Raw genomic sequence first — 24,986 nt, forward strand, 5'->3', positions numbered from 1 at the left:
ATTCACTAAACCCCACTTTCATTAGGGGGAGGAGCTCTATTTATTTGAATGGATTGACAACTATTCTTTTCCTTCTCAATTCAAGTGGTTCATCCAAGGGGAAACTCTTGTTCTTCACAGATTCAGTTACATTCGAGAGAAGGGTTGAATCTACATGAACTATATGGTGAACTTGAGAAAGAATCCATATAATTCAGTTTAGAGTTATCCTTTCATGATTTCTTTGATCAATACACTTTGGGTTGGTATGTGAGATGTAACCTCCCTTAGTTGAGATTCTGGAAGTTGTGTGGCTTTGGATTAGAAATTGAACTTCACCTCTTCTCATGACCAATTAGATCACGAGAGTGGCACTTGATTGTGTTGAGAGAAATTAAATCACCAAGAGATTGGGATTCAATTATTCACAATCCGCCATGGATCTATACCCATGATTGAGAAGGAGATGAGCAAAGTCAATTCATGACAATTTACATCTCTGATCTCTAATGATCTTTCCATCATTAATTCTCATCTCTTTTGCTCTTTAGTTCTTTGAATACCCACTACCCAATTCCCTTCTACATTCTTGCAATTTATCATTCTTGCCATTTACATTCTGTTTCTATTCCTTGCAATCTACCTCTCTATTCTCTACAAATTCTGCAATCTTTACTTTCTTGTGATTTATTTTTCAATGTCATTTAAGTTTCTTGTATTTTAAGTTTCAGTTATTTACTTTCATTTTCCTTCTTTATTCTAGTTCTTTAAATTCCTTGTCATTTAACTTTCCGTAATTACATTCAAAAATCAAATCTCATGAATTCAAAAACCATGTTTGCTTGACTAAATATACCATTTAACTAAAGTTGCTTAATCTACCAATCTCCGTGGGATCAACCTCACTCTTAGTGAGTTTGATTACTTGATACGACTCGGTATACATGCCAGTTGTATGTGAATTATAATTTTCGCATATCAAACTATCTCTTGCGGTTCGGAGAGGACTCAGCTGTTAGTTAGTACCCCCTTTTGGGGGCGGACCTTTCACCCTATTTTATTATATACGCTTAGCAAAAAGAATATTTTTTGATACACCTATGACATGAATTTTATATGAACCAATGGATTGTGACAGCATAGGTAGGGAGCTCGCTTTGTTGGTATATTAGAATGACAGCATCCATAAGAAGTAAGAACAAAACATGTCATCTTCATCCCCCATCCTTCTTCCCACTAGCTTATTTTAGCAAACATCAATCCTTCACCTCAATATCAATTGTAACTATCTATTTTGGGCTATACAAAAGTATGAAATTCCAAGTTTTTCAACTAATGATTGGTCATTCTCACACATACAAAATAATTTCATCCTCCATAAGTTTATCCCAAAAGTTGTATGAGTTGGCACATATCCTCAAACCTACAATATAGAATTGAGTAAATGTTACATGGCAATCGAACCAAAACATGTCACATAACAAAAAGAAAACATTGTATTTTAAAATATGTAATACCGTTGCCAAATTGCCACCTCAACTGCACTTAGGCTGCTAGAAAATTTCTACTCTTACAAGGCAAAAGATACAACAAAGGGGAAGGCTCGCCCATATAGAGCAATGTCTAACCCAGAATTAGTCGGGATTATTCCAGTGAATCCTCCTATGGTGAATAAAAAGATGAATTCTATAGCAAGTAGGTTTAAGGAACGTAATCACTCATAGCTAAAAGGTCTGGTGGCCTTAAATCATAGGAAAAACATGTTTCTTTCCCACCTAGACGGTTGTGTAGGCAGCTTTACCAATAGGTATGTAAGCCGTTAACCTACAGATTTGGTTACTCTGTGAACCAAAGGCCTTTCTTCATTTTATAGGGCTCTAGATGCCATTAATGACTTGTTTGAACATCCAAAAGAAAGAATCGTTATTTTCTATTAACAGAGATCTAAATATTGGACTGTGCTATTCTATAATATTTGACATCAAATTCCTTTTTGAGAGCTAAGAAAGGAGGCTATGAAGTCAAAGGCCAATTCCCCATTATTGGAACTTTTGGGAACAAGCAAGGAATTAAGCTACGTGAAAGCCGTTGTGCTAATGATGCGCATTCATTTTCTTGCTTTTCCAATGCCAGTGTTGAATACTATCTTGCCTCCGATTTTCAATGTCGTCATCATTGAGGTAGATAGCATCTAATCTACGAGTGTTGGCAAAATCTGAATATTTTGATAGAGTCTGAGAGGATGGGTTAGAAGAGCCACCAACCAGATGGGTTATGTCTTGATGCATTGAATTGAATTAGAAAACGACAATGATGTTGTAGTAACATTTTTGATAGAGTGGTTAAATATGGATGAAAATGGAAAATGTGGTGTTTGTGAATTTTGATTTTGTGATTGGAATATAGGAAATTGATTATTATAAGGAGTTTGAAAATTGAAATTAGGAAGATTTTTTGGATTTGGATTTTGAAATGTATTTGGTAGTGTGAAATTTTGATTTAGAACTTGAGAGTTTGAGGTTTGAGATTGTTGGGTATTTGAAATTTGAGAAAAGTTTTGTAAATATTGAAAAAATAGTTGAGTTGGTTTGGATCCATTTTTTCGAACAAAAAATAATATCAGCAGAACTTTGATTTTATAAACTTGGAAGAAGATGAAGAAGAGTAGAACAAAGTGTGAGAATAGAAGTGTATGTAAGTAGTATATATAGAGTAATAAAATATTAATTTATTAATAATAACGATAACATAGTAACTGTTAGTTTCTAATGGCAAATTTTTCAACGGCTAATTTCAATAATGTGGTTAACATTTTAAATTTTATAAATAAAAATAACCAACCTAACAAAAAATTATTTTTTAAGGTGTAAAAATTAAATTTATTTTTTATGTAAATAAATTTAATTAATTATAATTTAATATAATAATATAAATAATATTCAATATTAATTATGATATAAATAATTAATATAAATCATTAATTAAATAAAAATTTAATTATTCATGCCAAGTGACAAGTTATTATTGGACAATACAAGTCTCCATTTAGAGAAATTCTCTCTTCTCAAAACACGTGCAGGGACTCCTTTTCTCTTCTCTCAAACGGTTGGTTCCTTCACATGTCAAAAAAAGTATAATGAAAACGACCATCGGAGGTGCTCTTACAGTAACATGCTCCGTGCATGTTATATGACTTGTGTCAACATTTTCTTCACATCTACAATATTATAATATACTTCAAATATTAATATTCAACTAAAACAGCATCTCCATTTTCATATTAAAAATAATTTCTGCCAAAAACTTCTTGATACAATAGGTTGTATACATTTTGGGACAAATTGACAAAATCATTTTACCCTCCACAAAATTCATACAGTGCAGGGGCCACGTGGAGAATTAGTCAAAAACACTTCTTAAAATATCATTGAATTCTATCCGGGATTTAACTTTCAATCATGATACATATAAACAAAAAATCAATCATCAATCATTTAGATATTGTATATAAAATACATATTTGACTTCTAATAAAAAAATTGTCATACTTATAAATAGATTTGATCATTTGTCTACTGTAAATTTAATTATTTTATAGCAAAATTAATTATTCTAGTAACTGATTATTTAATTAAAAGAAGAATAAAATAACAATTAGATCTTTGAAGATGTTGACTTTGGACTAATTTACATAGTTATTAGAACTGAACTGATGATCGAATCGGTCAAGTTATTGAGTTACTGGGTTACTGGTTCAACCGGTGGGTCATTGGTCGAACCGATTAATCCGATATAATTAAATAATTATATAAAATTTAATTATTTTTTATTACAAGTATCTTTATTTTGTTTTTATATAAAATAATTATTATTTTTTATTATCATTTTCAAATTTTAATACTTTATTAATTAGTTTATATTTATTATATTATTATGTTATTATAGGTAAAAACTCACATACAGTTGTTTTCATGTGAAGTTAATATTTAAGAACCGTTAGATGATTCGACAAGTTTGACTAAATATCATTTAACGATTTTCAACTATCAACTTCATATGAAAACAATTTCATGTGAGTCTTTACCTATTATTATATAATTTATTAAAAAATGATATTAATAAATATCATAATCATGAAAAGAAAAAATAAATTCTGATTAATATAATTTGTATATATTTAATAAAATTTATAGTTAAATAAAATATAATTGATTTAAAAATGAGTGACTTTATAATTAAAATAAATTGAATACAAATAAAATAAAGAGTAAAGTATCATTTTTTTCCCCAACGTTTGGGGTAAGTTCCAAAGTTGTCCCTAACATTTCAATCGTCCTATTTAAGTCCCTAACGTTTTAAAACTGACTCAATGTTGTCCTGTCGTTAGAGATCCGTTAACAGAATTGACGGCAGGATAAAATTGAGACGATTTTGAAACGTTAGTGACTTAAATAGGACGAAAACGTTGGGGACAAAAATGATACATATAAATAAATTTTAATTTTAATCCTTCAATAATATCAATTTTTTTACTATGCATAGTATTCAATTATTTTTTAATCACATCTAAGTAAATTACACTTAATCATATTACTTTCATTTTAAATAAATTAATTTTTTTATAATTTTACTAAGATTTTTAGTTATCATAAAATGTTTGTAGAATGACTAGTATAGAAACTTGCAGAAAAGAAAAAAAATATACATACAATAACATATAAATTATATATTTTTCTCTAATGTATCAAAATTCTTTAAAAGGAAAAGTCTAGGGGGCCAGCAGTTTTGTTGAATTTTGGCCAGTATGTAACCAACAGAGAAATGTGAGTCATTGGATGAAATCTCACACCAATCTCACACCATTAAATCATCATTGATGGTTATTTGCTGGCTACCAATCACAAAAGTTGTTGGCCCCTAGCATTGCTCTTCTTTAAAATTATAAAAAAATAAATTTATTTAAAATGAAAGTAATGTGATTAAGTGTAATTTATTTAAATGTAATTAAAAAATAATTGAATACTATGTACAGTAAAAAAAATTAATATTATTGAAAGATAAAATTAAATTAAAATTTATTTTTATGTATTGTTTTTGTCCCTAACGTTTCAAAATCGTCTCAATTTTGTCCCGCCGTCAATTCTGTTAACGGATCCCTAACGGCAGGACAACATTAAGTCAATTTTGAAATGTTAGGCACTTAAATAGGACGATTGAAACGTTAGAGACAACTTTGGGACTTACCCCAAACATTGGGGACAAAAGCGATACTTTACTCTAAAATAAAAGATATGTATTATAATTTGTACATGAATTAGTAAGAAGCATTGCAACTAGGAGGTACAATCATCCTTGTTGCATTCTATAGTGAAGGGATTCGAACCCCATGATGGCCATTTTTCAAAATTTTTTAAAATTCACAAGCCTTGACACTTGGCAAGATATGGAGCATATGGAGCACGGTGGAACGCTGGTGCGTCGACGCGTCGTAGGTTTCCCTTTAATTGCGACCTGAGCGGTTCGGTTCGGTCCGATTTTTACTAGATTTGACCGGTTTTCACTAGTTCATTATGGGTTTGACCGGTTCATATCAGTTCTCTATCTTAAGCGGTCCTTAACTTAGACTGGACCTGTATTAGGTCTGGTTTACCAATTTTTTGGTCGAACCAATTAGTCCGGTCCGGTTTTAATAACTATACTAATTTGTCCTTGAAAAAAAAAAGTATCAATTAGGTCCTCCAAAATAGGAAACGGTGGACATGTATATTCTTCTATCAATAAATAGCACGAAATGAAACTGAATTGTCTATGTATTTCATTATTTACAGTGATGCATGTCTCGTTACTATCACATGAGCAGAAAAATGATGTAGTTTTGGACATTGAAGCATTTATTATCTTTTGAGTTTTCATATATCTTTTATCAATTGCTCTCTATTTATCACAAATACTATCAAAATAAGTGAAATTTCACTCCAAAAATTGTTATTACATTACTATCTTTCATAGATAGACATGTCAAAGTAATTAACAGTATATATAAACATCATCGTTAGGTTTTAATTGATGAATTGATAAAAAGACATCATGTGTCCACCGTTTGCTATCTTAAAAGACTAAATTGGTACTTTTTTTTCTTTAGACATTAGTTTGTCTGAAGTCAAAATCTTTAGAAACCTAATTGTTACTTTACTCTTAAAAGAATTTATAATCCAAATTGTTTCGCTAAGGGAAATGATAAACCCCATTTTTAGATTTGTTTGATGTGAAATTTGCATGTTGGTTAGACTATACTCACGATTGGATTTATTGCTAATTTCTATACCGGCATAAAAATCTCTCTCATCAAAATGGCGCCGTTGCCGGGAAAATTGCAATGGTGTTGTGTTATTGGTTATTGTATATATGTGAATATTGTGAATATGTTTTCCTTTTGCTTCTTTGTTAGTTTTTGGTAGTTGTAGGAGTTTGTTCCCTTTATTTGTTACTAGTTTTTGTTTTTATTTTCTCTTGCTACCATGAATTCTCACTTTGGCTATGAGTTTGGTTCTAACTATGTTGTAGGAGATGCGAACTACAATGAAGATATGCATCAAGGATGGGATAATCAAAGGTAGGAGGAGCCATATACAGATGCTCAATCTTTATGGCAACAACCTCCACCAATACACCATGAACAAGAGCCACTCCATGATGCATATCAATCTAATGGTTATGGTGAATTCCCTTGTGACTTTCAAGAACCACCACCATATGCCTATGATCCATACCCTCAACATAACCCTCAACCATACTCACAAGCCCCTTTTCACCAACCACCTTCATATGACCCTAATCCATATTCCCCACACCAACAACCATATGAGCCATATGAACCACATATAGAGCCACCACCATTCCAACATCACCATTTTCAAGAACCACCCCCTTCATACTATTACCAACATGAACCACCTCCAATGTATAAAAATTTTCAACCACAATATGAATTCTACCTTCCACCACAACCTTCCATAGGAGAATATTCATGTCCATTGATCCAAGAGCCATATGATCCTAATCATGTTATTCAAGCGGAACAAGAGTCAAGGGATCATCTCAAGGAAGCATTGAATCAAATTCAAGCAACCATTGAGCGTGTTGTGCAACAAGTGGAAAAAGTGGAGAGTGTTGAACCACCACAAAACTACCAAGAAGAACCACCTTCCTACTATGAACCCTTCCTCCAAAATAATGAACTCTCCTATCCACCCCAAGCCCCAATGGGTGATGATTCTCTCGCTTTACTACTTCAAGGACAAGAGGAGATGAAAAGGGATGTACAAAACTCTGCGGCCGCCTTGGATGATGAGGTGGTAAACCGGTTAGCATCCCAATGCTTGAATACTCAAGGAACTCCCATGACTACATGTGAAGAATCCAAGGAAGAGCATAGCATGAAGGAGAGATTGGAAACTCTGGTGGAACATGAGGAATGTTGCTATGTGTTGGAACAATTGGAGGAACCTATAATTGATGAAGACAAGGAAGAAGTGGTTAAGGACTTAGGAGATGCGGAACTCCCATGAGAACATAGAGTTGAAGAAAACCCCTCCAAGAAGATTGAACTTGATGCTAAGGAGGAATGTGCACAACCTCCAAGGCATATTCCATATGAAGAATTAGATGGGATAGAGCAAGAATTGAGTTTCCTTGGAATTGAAGATCAATCCTCAAATCCTAGTGGTGATGAATCCTTTGAACTTGAAGAACCTTCTCCAATGAGATAGAAAGTAATGTGGAGGTAAAATTCTCTCATCCTCCCATTTATGATTTAAGTAAGGGAAAAGAGTTAGATAAAATTGTTGAACAAAGGATTGAGATTAAGAGATCTTGTGAGGAGGTAGAGGTGCTTAGGAAAATAAGGACGGGATACGCTTTGTCAAGACCCTTGGAAGCTTCTTTACCTAAGTTGTCATCTACCCCTTTATTTGAGTGGGTGAAATTCATTTCTATTAGCTTTATTGTCCCACTTGAATATGGCTTGCTTGAAACGGATGGTCAACTTAGGATGCTTTGCGAGATGAAGCGTAACAGAAAGATGTTTCGTGGTTGGCGTTGCAAATCAAGGCTCATTATGGTTGATACTTCAAGGGTCGATGGATGCGTACGCGTGGATTGCCTTGTTCCCTTTTCCCCCTTCTTCTCTTCTTTTCTTTCTTCTTCCTTCTTTCCTTCTTCTTTCTTTCTACCTTTCTTCTTCTCTCCTCTTCCTCTCTTACTTTATTCTTTTACATTTAAAAAAAAAAAGAGTTTTTTTGCTCATCTTTCATTTTCTTTTGTTCATTGCATTTGGATACTTTTACTCACTGCATTTTAATTTTATTTTTTAGCTTGTTCTTATCTTCTTTTCTAAGTTTCTTATTTTAATAATGGTGTTGACTTTTTCTACTCAATTGTTGAGAATTTTTTGGTTATTTTGGTGCCTCTTGACTTGTTTGATATGGTTGGGTGATAAAAATTTTAAATCAATGCTTAATCTTGTATGACTCTTGTGTCTTTGTGCATTGATATGACCTCATATTGTCTTTCATGACCCATTATTTCTTGTTTGAACTTGATGATTTTGAGTGCTCCTTATGCTTTGACTTTACTCTTGCATCAAGTTTAATGATATGCCTTAGCGTATATTGTTTTCTCACTTACATGCATAGCTAACATGTCGTGAGAACCTTACTCGTATTTGGCATTAGCCCCCGCCTATGTTCTATTGCTTTGATGTCTGTGTTGTAGGCTTAATTTTCTTTCTTTTCCTTTCCTTTTAGGTTGGCCACCAAAAAAGGGAAAAAGGAAAAGTTTCTAAATGGAGCAACAAACAAGTCATCCGCACAATCTTTTGAAGAAACTCATCAGTTGTAGCAACCTATCCGCCTTGCTCTTCTTTACATGCACCGAGGACGGTGCAATCTTCAAGTGTGGGGAGGTTCGGTCGATGACCAATCTCCACGGGTAACAATTTCCTTTTTCAACACCAATGTTAGCTAGTTGTTGCATTGCATGATAGGTTGCATGTTAGTTAAAATTTGTACATATTTTTACCACTTCTTACTTATTAGGACTACTTGGTTAGGGTGATGATTTCTTTTCCAAGAAACTGTTTTAGGGCACCCTACCAATAAATCAAAAAATTTTGTTGAACTTGCTTGAAAGAATTTATTTTGGAACATGGTTTTTGAGCTAAGAACACAAGCTTGTGAGATTTGAGCCTAATGGTGTGGTTACATCTTATAACCACTTATTTTTCCTTCTTGTGTGCAATTGTTCTCTTTCTATGATTGTAATATTTGATTTGTTTGATTCTTTATGTCCACTATAACGTGTATTCATGCATTTATATGATTGAGGCCATTGTTTCATTTAGCTCACTTACATAAATAGCCTACCTTTTACCTACCATTGTTAGCCAACTTTGAGCCTACGATTAACCCACTTTGTTCTTTAATTTAGCACATTACAAGCCTTAAAGCAAAAAACAATAAATACCCTTAATTGAATCTTTGATTAGCTTAGGCTAGTGAGTGTGAGTATCATTCAAGTGTGGAGAAACTTGGGACATTGGTTGGGATAAAAGGATATTTTGTATTTCTATCAGAAATTTAGGGAATTGGGCACATGCTCATGTATTAATTATATGTAAAATCATATGCATTGATGCCTTCGTATATACCTTATTGTGAAAAATAAAAGAAAAAATGATAAAGAAAAAAGAAAAAAAAAAAAAATATATAAGTCCCAAAGTAAAGCTCAATAAAGATCAATGCATAGGTGTTGTGAAATGAAAAGAAAATGCACGAGTATGTGAAAAAGTGAAGAATGGGTAATTAGGTTAGTTTTGAAATTATATAGGTTGTCATAGGTTAGGTGGGAAGCTTAAGTTGATCAAAGATTCAAATTCTAGTCCACCTAACCATATACAATCCTACCTTGACCCTAACCCCATTACAACCTATGAAAAGACCTCATGATGAATGTACGCATGCATTGAATAATTGTTGATTATTAGATGAAAAACAAATCTTGGAAAGCATGATTAGGGGAGAATTGAGAGAATCGACCCTATACACACCGAGCGACTAGAGTGCAAACACTTCTGGTGAGGGTTCGATGCTCAATTTATTGTTCTCAATTTTCATGCGCTTTCTTCTTGCAAGTCTACTTGAAATTCATTTTGATATTTGAATTGGTAGGATTCATGAATCGTTATATGATCTTGGCCCTACTTGTGCATGCATGTCTTGGAAGATTGATTTATTTTTAACCAAGTAGGTAGAATCATTTTGCATTCAGTTGCATTCATTTAGATAGGATGCATATAGATAGGTTGTATACCCCTTTTTTTGTCCGTCTTGGTTTAGCATGACGACATGCTATTGTTTAAGTGTGGGGAGATTGATAAATCCCATTTTTAGGGTTTATCTTGTATTGAATTTAGAGGGTTTTGTCAACTTGTCTCCCATTTATTCACTAAAATAGCATGATTTTGTAAATTCTCCTTTAATTGTGCTTAAGAGTGAAAATATGCTTTTTGGGTCTTAAAATAGCTAAATTTAATTCACCTTGATTCCATTAGATGCCTTAATATGTTTTTTAAATGATTTTAGGTTTAGGAGGCAAAGATTGGATTGAGGGAATGAAGGAAAAGCATGTAGAAATGGAGAACTCATGAAGAAACAAAGGAATCGCAAAGCTGTCAATCCCGACCTCTTTACACTTAATCGATCATAACTTGAGCTACAGAGGTCCAAATGAGGCGGTTCCAGTTGCGTTGGAAAGCTAACATCCGGAGCTTCAAGATGATATAAAATTTATCATAGTTTCTGGCGTTTAAGGACGCGTACACGTACGCGTTGATGCTTGCACGTGACTCACTAAAGGCAACTCGTGGCCAGCGATTTCTAAAACATTTTGGGCCTAATCCAACTCATTTCTGATGCTATTTAACCCAAGGATTGAAGAGGGATGAGACAATTATTCATAGTTTAGTTTTAGTTTAGTTATAGAGTTAGTTTCTAGAGAGAGAAGCTCTCTTTTCTCTTTAGAATTAGGATTAGGTTTAGATCTAAATTAGGATTTTTTAGATCTAGGTTTAATTCATACTTTGATTCACTTTTCCTTTATCTATTCTTATTCTTCTACTCTCCCTCTCTCTAGATTAGTGATTTACTTCTTGTAATTCTTTACTTTGTTATTGATGCACTCTTTTGTAGATCTCCTTTTCCTTTCAATGCAATTTATGATTTCCTTACCTTTTTATGTTTGCTTTAGTTTTCTATTGTTGATCTCTTGCCTTGATTAGTTGTAGTTCCTTTAATTCTTGCAATTTGTGATGTTTACTTTTATTGCCTTCTATGTGTTTGTTGAAATGCTTCTTTTACTTATGAGGTAGATTTTGTTCCTCTTGGCTTTGGTTGTGTAATTAGTGATTCTTGAGTTATTAACCTCATTTGTTGATTGATAATTAGAAGTTACTAATTGATTTAAATGCCACTAAAGCTAGTCTCTCCTTAGGATTAGACTAGGACTTATGGAATCAAGTTAATTCATCCACTTGACTTTCCTTCATAGTAGAGGTTAACTAAGTGGGAGCAATGAACAATTCTCATCACAATTAATAAGAATAACTAGGATAGAACTTCTAGTTCTCATACCTTGCCATGAGCCTTTCATAGTTATTAGTTTATTTCCTTTGCAATTTACAATTCTTGTCCCTTATTCCAAAAACCCCAAAACGTACCTCTAACCAATAACAAGAACACTTTATTGCAATTTCTAAGGAGAACAACCCGGGGTTTGAATACTTCGGTTATTTTCATTGGGATTTGTTTTAGTGACAACCAAATTTTTGTATGAAAGGATAATTATTGGTTTAGAAACTATACTTGCAACGAGATTTTATTAGTGAAATTCTACACCATCAATTATCCGCTCATCAGGAAACTTAAGAAAGTGCTAAATCATGTCTTTGTAATCCACCATGATTTGTCATGATCTAATTTTAATCACAACAAAAATTAGAGAGGAATGGGGAATAATATGTCAAAGAAATAGCACTGATTTATAAATACATGAATTACAGAATGGAAGGATCTTTGTATCTCTTGAAAATGTCTTCAATGTCAGCCATAACTTCTGCTGGTAAGGGGCGCTCAGTTTTTGTGAAAGCATCAATGTCTTCTTTGAGTTGGTCCAGAGAGGTAGCACCAATGATTGAGCTTGTCATGAATGGACGGTCTCTTACGAATCCAAGGGCAAGCTCAACAGGAGTTAGAGCATGTCTTTTGGCCAATTCAAGATATTGTACAGTTGCTTCCTGAAATTCAGCCACATGCTCAACATCAAACATATAAACAAACGAACAGGCGAGTATGCGTAATATTTCATTTATAAGTGCACATTTGGTAGTACTATAATAGTTTAGGCTGAGTTTGTTTCAATTGCTTTCTTCTAACAAAAGAGAAGAAAGAAAATGTAACTAGAAAAAAAAAACATTTTTTAAGACATCTATGAATACAAGTTTTAAAATGTCTATATAAGATTTAATTTTGAGGTTATTAAAAAAAAAAAGCTAAAGAAAGCATCCTACAATAACAGAGGTTCAAGTCCTCCTAGATACTCTGAGTTATTGTCTTGAATTTTGATGTGGTTATAGACGGAAAAAAAAAAATTCCTCCCAGCTACTATGAATGGTCGTTTGAGTTTAGCGGCATGACCCTAACCTTAGTGGATTGATCAATGTTGAACCTAACTAAACCTTTTTAAAATGATAGAATATTCTTTTAAACTTAATGAGCTCCCTAAAGAATTCAGATGAGATACTCTTTTTAAATCCTAAAACAAACTTCCCCTACCTTAAACTTTACTGTCAACAAGCTGCTCTGAATCTCATAAATTTATCTAAATAAAAGAGAAACGAAAATCCTTAAGTGGTGGCTTTTACTGTGCTATGAAATGTAAATTAAATACAAGAACTAGCATTCTGGCATACCCGTGCAATTGATTTGTTATATCTTTCCATATAGCCAGGGAAGAGGTTCAACCTTCCCTTTTTTGCAGCTTCAGAATTTATATCTATATATTTTCCAGTGAGTGATCCACCTCCAAGTGGGGAGTAGGATAGCAACCCAATGTTACAGTTGTTTGGATGGCAAACTTCCACAAGATCAACTGCAATAAATAAAACCAACAAAGAACCTGAAGGTTAAAATTTGAAAAATGAAAACTGAACCATAGAATGCTGTGTAGGTCCCAATTTGAGCATTAAGTAATGTGACGTAAAGAATAATTTCTGAATTATATTGAGATATATTACTAATTCTCGGAACTGCAATCAAGACATATAAATAAACCAATGCTGACGCGATATTCTCAAAACAATCACGAGCCGAACACCAGAGAGATTCAAAGGACATAATATATAGGCCAATCGAAATCCTTTAAAGATGTGTGCCTTTGCAGTCTGCACCAGCTAAATGCACCGTATAACAGCAAAGTTAATAAATAGCCATATAATTTAAGCAGCTTTACCCAAATGTATTTAAACAAACATAAAAAAATTGCTGCTATAAAATAGAAGGCATAGCCAGTGCTTATAGAAAGTTCTGAAAAGGTATTAACGGAAGAAAAATGGCTGTACCGCAAACATGTATAGTTGTGCTGTTAATATGCCAGTATAGAATGTGGTAACATGATGGGAAAAACAGTAATGTGAGGGCAAGATCAAGTTTCAGATTTCCAGGTAAGTTGGCCAGATGAATCTATAATGGTGCTGAAACGGAATAAATGCTGAAACAGGGATTGACAGAGAACAACCGAGAAGAACTTAGAATCCAGATTCCAAACTCGTGTAAGGACTTAGAGAGAATCGAAATAAAATCACTTGCCTCTCTATCACTCTAACCTTTGTTGAGTTAAAAGCAGCCAAATTTCTAAGGACCATGAATAGAGAAGAAATCCTTGGCAGGAATTTTCCCCAAAGTAGAAAGAGTCAAGGTAACGAAGGTACTATATATAATGTAACATATACAACTGTTAACAAGAGCAAACAGCTGTTCAAAAATTCAGATGCAAACATTACTTTCATTTCGGAATGTTTAGCAAGAATGCATTATTTATTTCTGAATTTGCTATGAGTTGTACAATAAAATTTAACAAAGCAATTTGACACAAGTTTCAAATCATCAGAACAAAAGAGTAGCAGCTTTGCTTCACAAAGCATGATAATATTAAGTAAAATGAGTTCTGCCCGTGAGACACTTACTTTCAAACCGCAATCTAGCGAGGAAGCTATAGCTGTTTTGAATACTAACAATCTTGGGAAGTCCTTCAACTTTAGCTGCATGTACAAACTCCATCACTCCATAAGAAGTCTCGTTAGATACACCTATGTAGCGTACCTAAACCATACAAAAGTCTCTTAATCCCAAAACAAGCATGAGAAAATGGACATGGTATCATGATCAATGTAAGAATTTTACAATAGAATCAGCACATGGTATACAGAAAAGGAAAGAGTAGAGGTAGTGAATCCCATATTGGTTATTATAGTTCATCTTCATTTAGGAACTTGTCATCCCCTAGAATATGTGCCATGTGCCACACAGTGACAGCACAAGAAAGTAGCAACGGAAGTATGTGTTACAGCCGTTCCACCCATCATCCAACTAAAAATGATTTTTTATATAAAAGATATTGGGCGACCAATTCAATTTTGTAACAGTCGTCTTCTTATACTTCTCTTCTATTCTTCTATTTTTCTCATTTTCCTTATGTATCTTCCTTCTCTATTTGATTCTTTGTGTATTTTTAAAAATTTTATAAAGAATAAGAAGAAAAAAGAAAAATGCATGTGACAAAACACAGAAATTCATTAAACAAAACACAGAAATGTGGTGATGATAAACAAATAAATTTTTAAAAGTTAAACGTAACATTTTGAAGAGACACAGAAAGAAAATATAGAAATATATTGAAGAAATTTACAGAAATTTTACAACGATAAACACAAAAATATTTTGAAGGAAAACACAATCTTTTAAAGAGAAAGATATTGACGATAAACAAACTTTTTGAAGAGAAATACAGGAAGAAACAGAAATTTATGGATCATAAGCACGGAAAGTTTGTGGAACACATTTTTTTAAGGTCAACACAACTTTTTGAATGGAAAATAGAAAGAAAACACAAATTTATTGAAGAAAAACAAAGAAATTTTGTTATGTTAAACAATGAAATATTTTGAAGGTAAAGTAAATACACAATATCTTTAAGAGAAACACACAAAGAAAACACAAATTTATTAACGATAAACACAGAATTTTGGTGATGATAAACATACAAAAAAATTTTAAGGTATTGAGAGAAAACGGAGAAATTTTATGCTCATAAACACCAATTTTTAAGGTAAACACAACATTTTGAATAGAAACAAAGGAAGAAAATATAAAAATTTATTGATGACAGAAATTGTGTGATAAATGCAGAATTTTTTTTAACGTAAACACAAATTTTTGAAGAGAAATATAGGAAGAAAACAAAGAAATTTATTGAGAAAAAGCAGAAAAAAATTTGACGATAAACAAAGAATTTTTTTTAAAGGAAACAACCTTTTTTGAAGAAAAGGTAAAACGCATAAATTTGTTATGATAAAAACAGGCTTTTCTAAAGTAAATACACAAGCTTTTAAAGAGAAACAAACAAAGAAAACACAGAAGCTTATTGTTGATAAACATAGAAATTTGGTTATCATGATCACGGATACTTTTGAAGGTAAAAAACTTTTTGAAGATAAACATAGGAAGAAAATACAGAAATTTATTAATGATAAATACAAAAAAATTTAAATGTAAACACAACTTTTTAAAGAGAAACATAACAAAAATATATTGTAAGAATGCACATAAATTTAACAACAATAAAGACATAAATTTTTTGAAGTTAAACACAACATTCTAAAGAGAAACAAATGAAGAAAACACAGAAATTTATTGATGATAAACACACAAATTCTGTGATTATAGACACACAAATTTTTTGAAGGTAAATACAACTCTTTGAAGAAAAACATAGAAAGACAACACATAAATTTATTAACAATAAACACAAAAATTTTGTGGTAATAAATACAGAAATTAATTTTTGTGTTATTCAAGTTGTATTTATGTGTTATTCAACTAAAATATTTGCACAATTCAATTTACATTTTAGTGTTATTCAACTAAAGTTTATGTGTTTTTAACTAAAATTTTTGTGTTATTCTTCTTTATCCTTTAACTAAAGCATCAACACAATTCAAAATAAATTTTTTGTTTTTCTTTGTTATGTTTATGTATAATTCAACTTAAAAACTTATTGTTTAAGTAAAATCTTCCATTTTTGAAGAAAAAATATAAAAAAGACAGAAATTATTTTGCATCAATGGTAAAACATGAAAAAGAGAAGAAAAAGAAGAAACTAAAAAATAAAAATAAAGGAAAAAAAAGACACAATAGCAGAGCAAGAAGAAGCAACAATATCAGCAGAAAAAAAGTGTGATTTTACGTGCACGTTTGTGTGGGTGATTTTGTTGTGCCAATAAGTTATTTAACCAATTTGGTTGGATTTGGTTACCCAAAAAACTAGTCCATGTAACAGTACCTTTTCTCCAACAAATATGGCACTAAAATTAAGCAAAGAAAATTACAATATCAGTTTGAACCTACGAAAAAAAAAAGAGTGAAAAATAAAAAGAAGTTCCACCACCTGTAAGGCACAACTAGCATTCATAGGACCATACAGTAAAATGATAGAACTCAATTACCTTTCCTTCATTGATAAGTTCTTGAAAAGCTTGCAACTGTTCAACGAACGGGACACTCAGCCTCCATTGTGAAGGATCATAGGAATAAGCACCAAACAGTGGAACATAGCGATCTGGCCTAAAATAAAACAGAGAAAAAGTTATTCAAAAAACAATAGCTCAAACAGATTATAGTTCAGCTTTATGACTAAAGAGGCAAACAGGATAACATTTTCCTCATGACTGGCTGCATCTAGTAAACATTTTTTGTAATTGAAAAAAGAGGCACCGCATTGCAAAAGACTCCCACAAGCTTGGACCTCAGAAAGGCATATGCATCCAACCTTACCCCAATAAGACTATGTGCCTAAATAATATAACTAGAAACTAAGAAAGGATGAAAGTGACACAGATCAGGCATTTGATTAGGTAGTAATTAGCTAAAATATAAAAGTTGGGCGGGAAGAGAGTGAGGCAGTTAAACACTCAGTAGGAAGGGAATAGGAGAGTTGCATGTCCCTCAAATACCCTCTATATATCTTGTAGTTTCAGCTTCTTTTATCAGGTCGATCTTCAGTTATTCTTGAATTGAATACATTGCTTTGATTTTCCATACCAGTTTATTTTTAGTGGATAAATGGCATGTGAACCAGTTACATACTATGCATATTGATAAGGATAGAAAAGACAATAGTCTTAATAATATAACGAGTATAGTATAGCAAAATCATTATATTAATACTGCAATTTCTACTAATAACCAAGGTCAAGTGCAACTGTCTGTTCAACACAAATCCAGCCTCATGTATTGACTATATTTTATGTGCTTAACATTCTGAGCAGGGTGCCTATAATGGGTGTTGACAATTAAGTTTGATGCAATTCAACGATAGTAAACAAATTTGCATCTGGCTACACGTTATACCTTTAGGTGGTGGACTGTTACATGCTTAGTTCAACAAATATTATGTCTTAAGATTCCAAAAACTGTATGAGTTCTAAGTTCCCGGATTTTTACAAGGAACAGTTCACACATGTTGAATAATACATTTACCACATTCTGTTAGGAACCACACACACAGAATAATAGAAGGGTAGGAGTATATGTATTATTAACACGCAGTGAAGCTGAATCTCAGCATACTGATGAAGATGAGAATTAACTAAACAGAAGGAAAATGCACGGGACTATAGTGGCCCCTCAGTCCCTTCTCATACACTCGCAGATGCCTAGGAAATTTATCCTTAATGATAAAAAAACTAAGGTTTAATTACTTTGTCGGTCCCTATACATTTTTTATTTTCAAATGGGTCCTTATACCATATTAGATTTTGTAATTAAGTCCCTACCGAAAGCATTGCAATTAACGGAATATTCTATTAAACTATACAAAATATTCAGTCAAACATTAGGTATATTCGTTTTGTTTACAGAATATTCTGTTAATTCCAACGTTTGTCACAGCAGGGACTTAATTACAAAATCTAATATGGTATAGAGACTCAATCGAAAAAAAAAAAAATATAGGGATCTAATTAAAAATTCAGTGAAACTATAGGAACCGACAGAATAATTAAACCAAAAACTAATGCCAAATACTTCAGTTTTCACCCATAAAATAATGCAGAAAAAAAAGGCAATACATGGATGTTTAAACTCTGTAGACTCACCAGTGAATTTGTAACAGATCAATATAATCAGTGCCAAGGCGCTTAAGACTTTTCTCTACACTTTCCTTTATATTTGCAGCATCTACCCGCAAAACTTTTGCATTGTCACGTAGGTAACTTGACCTCTCGGAATAACCACATACTTTTGTTGCTAAAATAATCTGTCGAGAAAAGTGGTATACAATCCTAGTTAAATAAGGAACATGGCAAAATTCTTCGGAAATACAGATAAAAGTGAATCTCAATCTTAAACAAGGTCAATATGTTATACAGGGGAAATTTTCCCCAAAATTCAACTTTAGTTTAATAAGCACCTTTACAGAATGCAAAGAATAACTTGTTGAAAATCCCTCAGGCAAACAGAAACGACAATTAGTATTTAAAAACTGTATAACCTTAATAGTTTTTCAATGAAAGTAACCAAGCACTAATACTTACTTTCTTTTTCTTTTTCTATTTTTCCTTCCAATTGTCAGTTACTCTCTTTCTTAAAATAAGAAATAAGAATAAAACACGCATCCAATACCTTGTCACGAGATTGAGACTTCAGCCAACTAGCAATATACAGATCAGTTCTTCCCTGTGTCTCTTTCTTCATTGGAATTGGATACTGTAAATCAATACCTAATTGTCAATACATCTGACAACATAATACCAGCATAAGATGAAACTGAAGTGTATCATAGGAACATTGCTGTTAATTGTTAGGGACAAGAAACAACTTATGAAAATGAAAAAGAACAGTTTTGAAGGCTATTGTCAATACATTAGTCAACAAATGGTGTAAAATGGTGAATAATAATGCAATAATATGATAACAGTTTGAGAGAAAAAGCAACTTCATCAGCAGTGTAAGGCTTACTAGGTAATTCCATATGGCATGTTGAGCACAAAGTACCAGATATGATGAAAGAGAGGTTCATTAATCATTATAGAATTGTTGGCTAAACCGAGAAAATCCATTACAAAAATGAAAAGTGACTATACTGATTCAAAATAATTTAGTTCAAGTGTTCAACTGATAAATGGTTGGTTGGAGTAGAATTCAGATTCAAGTCCTGGGTACGAAGTAATGCTTCGGGCAAACCCATGCACCTTATACAATCTCCAATGGTTGATTAGGGTTGCCTCCAATAAGAGGATAACTATGGTTCCACCAAGAGATAATTAAGTACATGTAGTTTCTATATTGAGAGATAATACAATACAAGAATCAAAGAAGCTACAACAAACAGCTAAGAGTTTGGTCTGTGGCCAATTGCTCACTCAGTGGGGGTGTTTGGGCAAAATCCCTTCCAAAAGTTACGACATTAGCATTGAAAGCTTTAGAATAACAATTTGCATACATAAATTGCCTGGCATTAGGTTGCAATCCACTTCCACTGTGACCAAGTACTCTTTAATACAGAGAGCCAAACACTATATGCATCAGTGGCAGAAAGAAGATCAAATAATAGTCTTAAGTTCAAAATCAAACTACAGCAATAAAAAATTCTCTTAGAATGAGGACAAAAGTGTGTATTTCTAAACCACCTATGACTTGGAAGAGTTAGCTATCACAATTTGCTATAAAATAGTGAACCTTTTGTGTCTAACGGGAATAAAGAAAACTAAAACGAAAACATCATATGAAGCATGTCGATCATATTGAAACTAAGCAGTAAGCACAGAATTTTCAATTTTTCAAATGGAAATGGAAGCAATGCAATTTTATGATTTGAAGAATTACCGCCTCAGCAGTATCCAAAGCATTAATGCCATTCTCAAATGCATAACTGAGAATGCCATGAGATTCTTTCTCTGTGTTCTGCTCCCCAAACGTCATCTAAAACAATTGCACCAATCAATCATCAACTATCACACAATGCAGAATTCAAAATTGAAAAAGAAAAAGAATATGAAACAAGTCCTCTTCATTTGTGCAAAAATTCAGAATTTGAATGAGAAACCATAAATAATAAAATTTTACAGTTCCAAGAGTGATTTCACTGATGTTGAGGTCAGAGTCACCAAGCTTCCTATATTCCAATGCGTTCTTCTGGCCATGGCAAGCACAAACGAGATGCCTCAAGGTGCTTCTAGTTCTTGTTGTTGAAGGTATAGAAATGAGAGGCATTGATGGTGCGAGGGGTTGAGAAAGGGCACGTGCCATGACAAAGGAAGAAGAATTTGGGAAGGAGAAGGAGCAGGAGGATGCCATGGCTCAACTGAAGAGTACTGAGTGCCGGAACCTCTCCTTAGCTTATCGTTTACTCCCCAAACGTTGTGGAAGCTGGTCCACTCCTGATTCGGTAAGAGAATGCGATCATCGATCGACTTTGTAATTTTGTTGAAAAATCTATTTTATCCTCGTCAAATATTATATTACCCAAAAATCAATCATTAAATTAGGTATAATATATTTGTATATAATATATATTGTTTACTTTATTTTTAATATATATTTTATAAAATAATAATTTAATAACTAATTTTTATTTATATATNTATTATATTAAATATTAAAGATTTTATCAAATATAAAAAAATTACGATATTCGTGTTCTACTTGAACACCTCTTATATAATAAACGCCTTATTAATTAGCGTTTTCTTTGTTAAAAGCATTTTTTGGATATGTATTTTTCAGTTAAAATACCAAAAAAATAGATTTTTTATTTAAATAAATATTTTTTTTATTGAATCTAATAATTATAAAAATCATTAAAAAATTACGTCATAATCTTATCTCGTTTACACAGTATACGAGATATATAAAATTTCAAAAATACACATATCTTATTTATAATGTAAATAAGATACATTTATAATTATCTCGTTTACCGTGTAAATAAGATATGTGTATTTATAAATATAAAAATATAATTTTTAAAAATAATAAAAAAATATTAATAATTTAAATTGGACTTATAACAACTCAAATTTTTATGTCAATACGATATTTTTCGAAAAAATTTTTCAACAATTAGTTCTATTTCGATAAATCAATTCCAAGTTTTGAAATAAAATAAAAAATAATATAATTTTATTAATATGTTATTAATTTATTTTTCATGCTATAATTATAACAGAGCCTAGATAATATTATTATTATTATTATTATTATCAAATTCGATATTTGTCGAAATAAGTAATTATCAGTATTTCTTATTTTTTATCCATAAGTTATTAATATCATTTATATTAGTAATTCATATATTTAACCCTACATATATTATTATTTGTGTTTTAATATATTAAATTTTTATAATTATTCATTTAAAATATTTATAATTTAAGCACCTTTAGAGGTTGACACCTAGTCATTAAATCACCATTAATCATTATCGTTACACTTTGGCCAAAGCCATTAAGGAAAAAAAAGAAAAAATAAAAACGTGGCTTTTATATATATATATATATATAATCATAGTAGGGGTAGTATATTAGTATTGTGGTTCAAATTTTTTAATAAAACTTTTACAATGAAAAGGAGATTATTCGTCATAATCTTAATTTTTGAGAATATTGTATCTTTTGTGGTCGAATCTTTATTATGAATTAATTCAATGAATCCTGTGTCTACTAAGATAAATTCATAAAAGGTTTGGATTTTTTGGATGTTTGTTGGAGGGTAATGAAAAGTATTTAAAAAAAATCGTTTTATAAAGGGTTCTTCTATCCATCTTAAATCACTCTTTCTCTAAAGCCATTATTTTTATAGGTATTGATTTTTCATGGTAAGAATGTTCTTCAGATAATGGTCTAGTTTTAAACAAATTTGATGGCTGCAATAATGTATATCTGTTAACTGTAGGAACCTCATATAAGCTTTTAGTTTATACTGATGATTTTTCACTTTTAACAACCTGTCGTCAGGGGTTTAATAAATAATTGTTTAGCTTGTATTGAAGTTGCTGGTTGGTCAAGAGGTTGACCATAATCTTCACTGCTTGCTTGTTTCTTTCTCATTTTTACCTTGCAAAAATTCTCTCGTTAGAAAATCGGGTAATACATTTGATTCTTCTTTAATATGCTCAATAGAAAAATCAAAGCATGATAATATAGTTTGCCATCTAGCAAATATTTGTTTAGAAACTAAATTTTTAACATCATTCTTTAATACACTTGGGGCTGTTTTGCAATCAGTTCTGATTAAGAAGATTTTATTGAACAAATCTTCTTGAAAACGTGAAACACATAGGGCAATGGCTAATATTTCTTTTTTAATGGTAGCATAATTTTTTTTGGACTGAATTTAATACACTCGAATGATATTTAACTATTTGTTCTTTTGAAGAGTTTAGTATTCCTCCATACCCTAATTCTGAAGCATCTGTTTCTACTATTAGACTCGCCTTAGGGTCTAGTATACTCAAATAAGGAATTTCTTTTACTAAATATAAATTTTTTGAACTATTTTAGACATATTTTCTGTCAAAGGAGGAATCTTAGCCTTTTATATAAAGGTTCACATAAAGTTCTTATTCCTGGTAGAAATTCGGCTACATAATTAAGATATTATAAGAATCTTTGTAATTGTTTCTCGTTGATAATTTCATTTGGAAATTTTTCTGTAAATTTAACAGATCTCTTAATCGGAGTAATTGTTTCTTGAAAAATTTCATATCCTAGAAATCTTACTTTTATTATAAATATTTTTATTCTCTTTTCAGATAGGACAAGGCCATTTTCTTTTATAACATTAATAAATTTTTCTAGGTGTTGAATATGTTGGTTTATTCCTTTAGAGTATACAAGAACATTGTCTAAGTAGACTATGGTAAAATTTAGATATGAATAAAAAATATAGATAACTTGATGCCTTTTTTAATCCTTGGGGCATTACATTCCAATCATAATGTCCAAAGGGTAATATAAAAGCTGTTTTATATCGCTCTTCTTCTTTTACTGATATTTGATAGTATCCAGATTTTAAATCAAATTTAAAAAATACAGTAGCCTTATTTATTCTTTTAATTAAGTCATTTTTATTTGGTTAGGGATATCTTGTAAGAACCCGCATTTTCACGTAAAACCGTTTCAATAAAATAATTTTAGTGCCCGAAATAGATTAAAAATTTAGAAATTTTAATTGGAAAATAAAAATATGAAATTTGATTTCAGTGAATTTTTCTGAGTTGGAAAATATACCTTTTCAAAAAGAATTTTGAAAAAATGCGTACTGGTGCTTAAGCTGGCAGTACCGCCTCTAGATTGTCTAATACCGCGTATTTTGGAAAATAATATTTTAAAAAGTAATTTATTGTTTTGAAAGGATAAAAATAATTTAGAATCGAAAATCGGATACTAATCTTAAAGGTTTAGGTCCAAAGTAGGCCAAACGGACCAAAAATACTAACGTGATGGACCGGGCCCAAACCGGGCCCAAGGTCCAGCATATATAAGCTCATTTAATGAGCATTTCAGCCCATTCTCTCCCACTTTGATGAGAGAGCCGCGGTTTTGAAGAGAGGAGAGGAGGAAGAGAGTGCTTTACGGCTTCTAATTAACGACTAGAGGTAAGACTTAGGGTAATTGGGGTGTTACATTTAGTGGTATCAGAATGGTTCGTCCTCGTGAGCCTGATGGATGGACTGATTGTGCTTCATTGCATACTCTGTGTGTCTTTTCTTTGATGCTATTAGGTTATCTACTTGATATTTCATAGCATACTTGTTTATGAGTGCCTGTTTGGGGTAAATGAAGCATTAGGCTTTTGATATTGAGACTGATCACCTTGATATCAAATATTTGGTGTAGAAAGGAACCCTAATGGCTACTCGCGGACGAGGTCGTACACATTCACGAAGAGAAAGTAGGAATGAGCGACCGGCCGATAACCATGCCGAGTTCATGGCGGCAATGGCGAATCTTGCAAACATCATAGGGGCTACTGCTACTTCGACTCTGCAAGCTGTGCAGAAGTTAGGCCAACCGGCCAGAAATGAAAATGGAAATGGTGAAGGAAATGCGAATGAGAATACGGGAGGAAACAGAGATAACACGGGAGGTGTTCCGATGACCTTGGCGACCTTTCTCAAGGTTCATCCTCTGAGTTTTTGAGGTTCAACTAATCCCACGGAAGCAGATAACTGGTTCCAAGCTATGGAACGCGCACTGCAAGCACAGCATATCCTACATAACCAATACGTAGAGTTTGCTACTTACTAACTTCAGGAAGAGGCCCAGCATTGGTGGTAGGCAGAATGCCGCTTGCTACAGCTCTAGAATGTAGATGTTCCTTGGGATGTGTTCCAAACGGCCTTCTACAAGAAGTATTTTCCTGAGTATGCAAGGAAAGCAAAGGAGATGGAACTTATGCAGTTGAAGCAAGGTTCCTTGTCTATGACAAAATTATACGAGCAAGTTTGAGGAACTTTGTAGGTTCTCTAGGGCATGTCAGGGTGCCCCGGAAACCTATGAGAGTTGGAAGTGTATCACGTATCAAAGGGGTTTGAAGGACGACATCATGACTGCTGTGGCTCCTATGGAGATTCGTATTTTCTTTAATTTGGTGAACAAGGCAAGAGTGGTTGAAGAA

At 32.2% G+C, this 24,986-nt stretch overlaps 1 protein-coding gene across 1 annotated transcript; it reads right to left on the bottom strand.

Moving 5' to 3' along the window:
- Positions 1-11,876: 11,876 nt before the first annotated feature.
- Positions 11,877-20,772, bottom strand: LOC107469982 (uncharacterized). The gene is made up of 8 exons (XM_016089374.3): positions 20,433-20,772; positions 20,193-20,288; positions 18,990-19,073; positions 18,464-18,624; positions 16,814-16,931; positions 14,276-14,411; positions 13,004-13,182; positions 11,877-12,328 (listed from the first exon to the last, which is right to left on the bottom strand). The coding sequence occupies exons 1-8, from the start codon at positions 20,661-20,663 to the stop codon at positions 12,089-12,091; spliced, it is 1,245 nt and encodes a 414-aa protein (XP_015944860.1). The 5' UTR covers positions 20,664-20,772; the 3' UTR covers positions 11,877-12,088.
- Between the last annotated feature and the right edge of the window lie 4,214 nt (positions 20,773-24,986).

Source organism: Arachis duranensis, chromosome 2 (genome assembly GCF_000817695.3).
Source record: "Arachis duranensis cultivar V14167 chromosome 2, aradu.V14167.gnm2.J7QH, whole genome shotgun sequence".
Lineage (NCBI taxonomy): Eukaryota > Viridiplantae > Streptophyta > Magnoliopsida > Fabales > Fabaceae > Arachis > Arachis duranensis.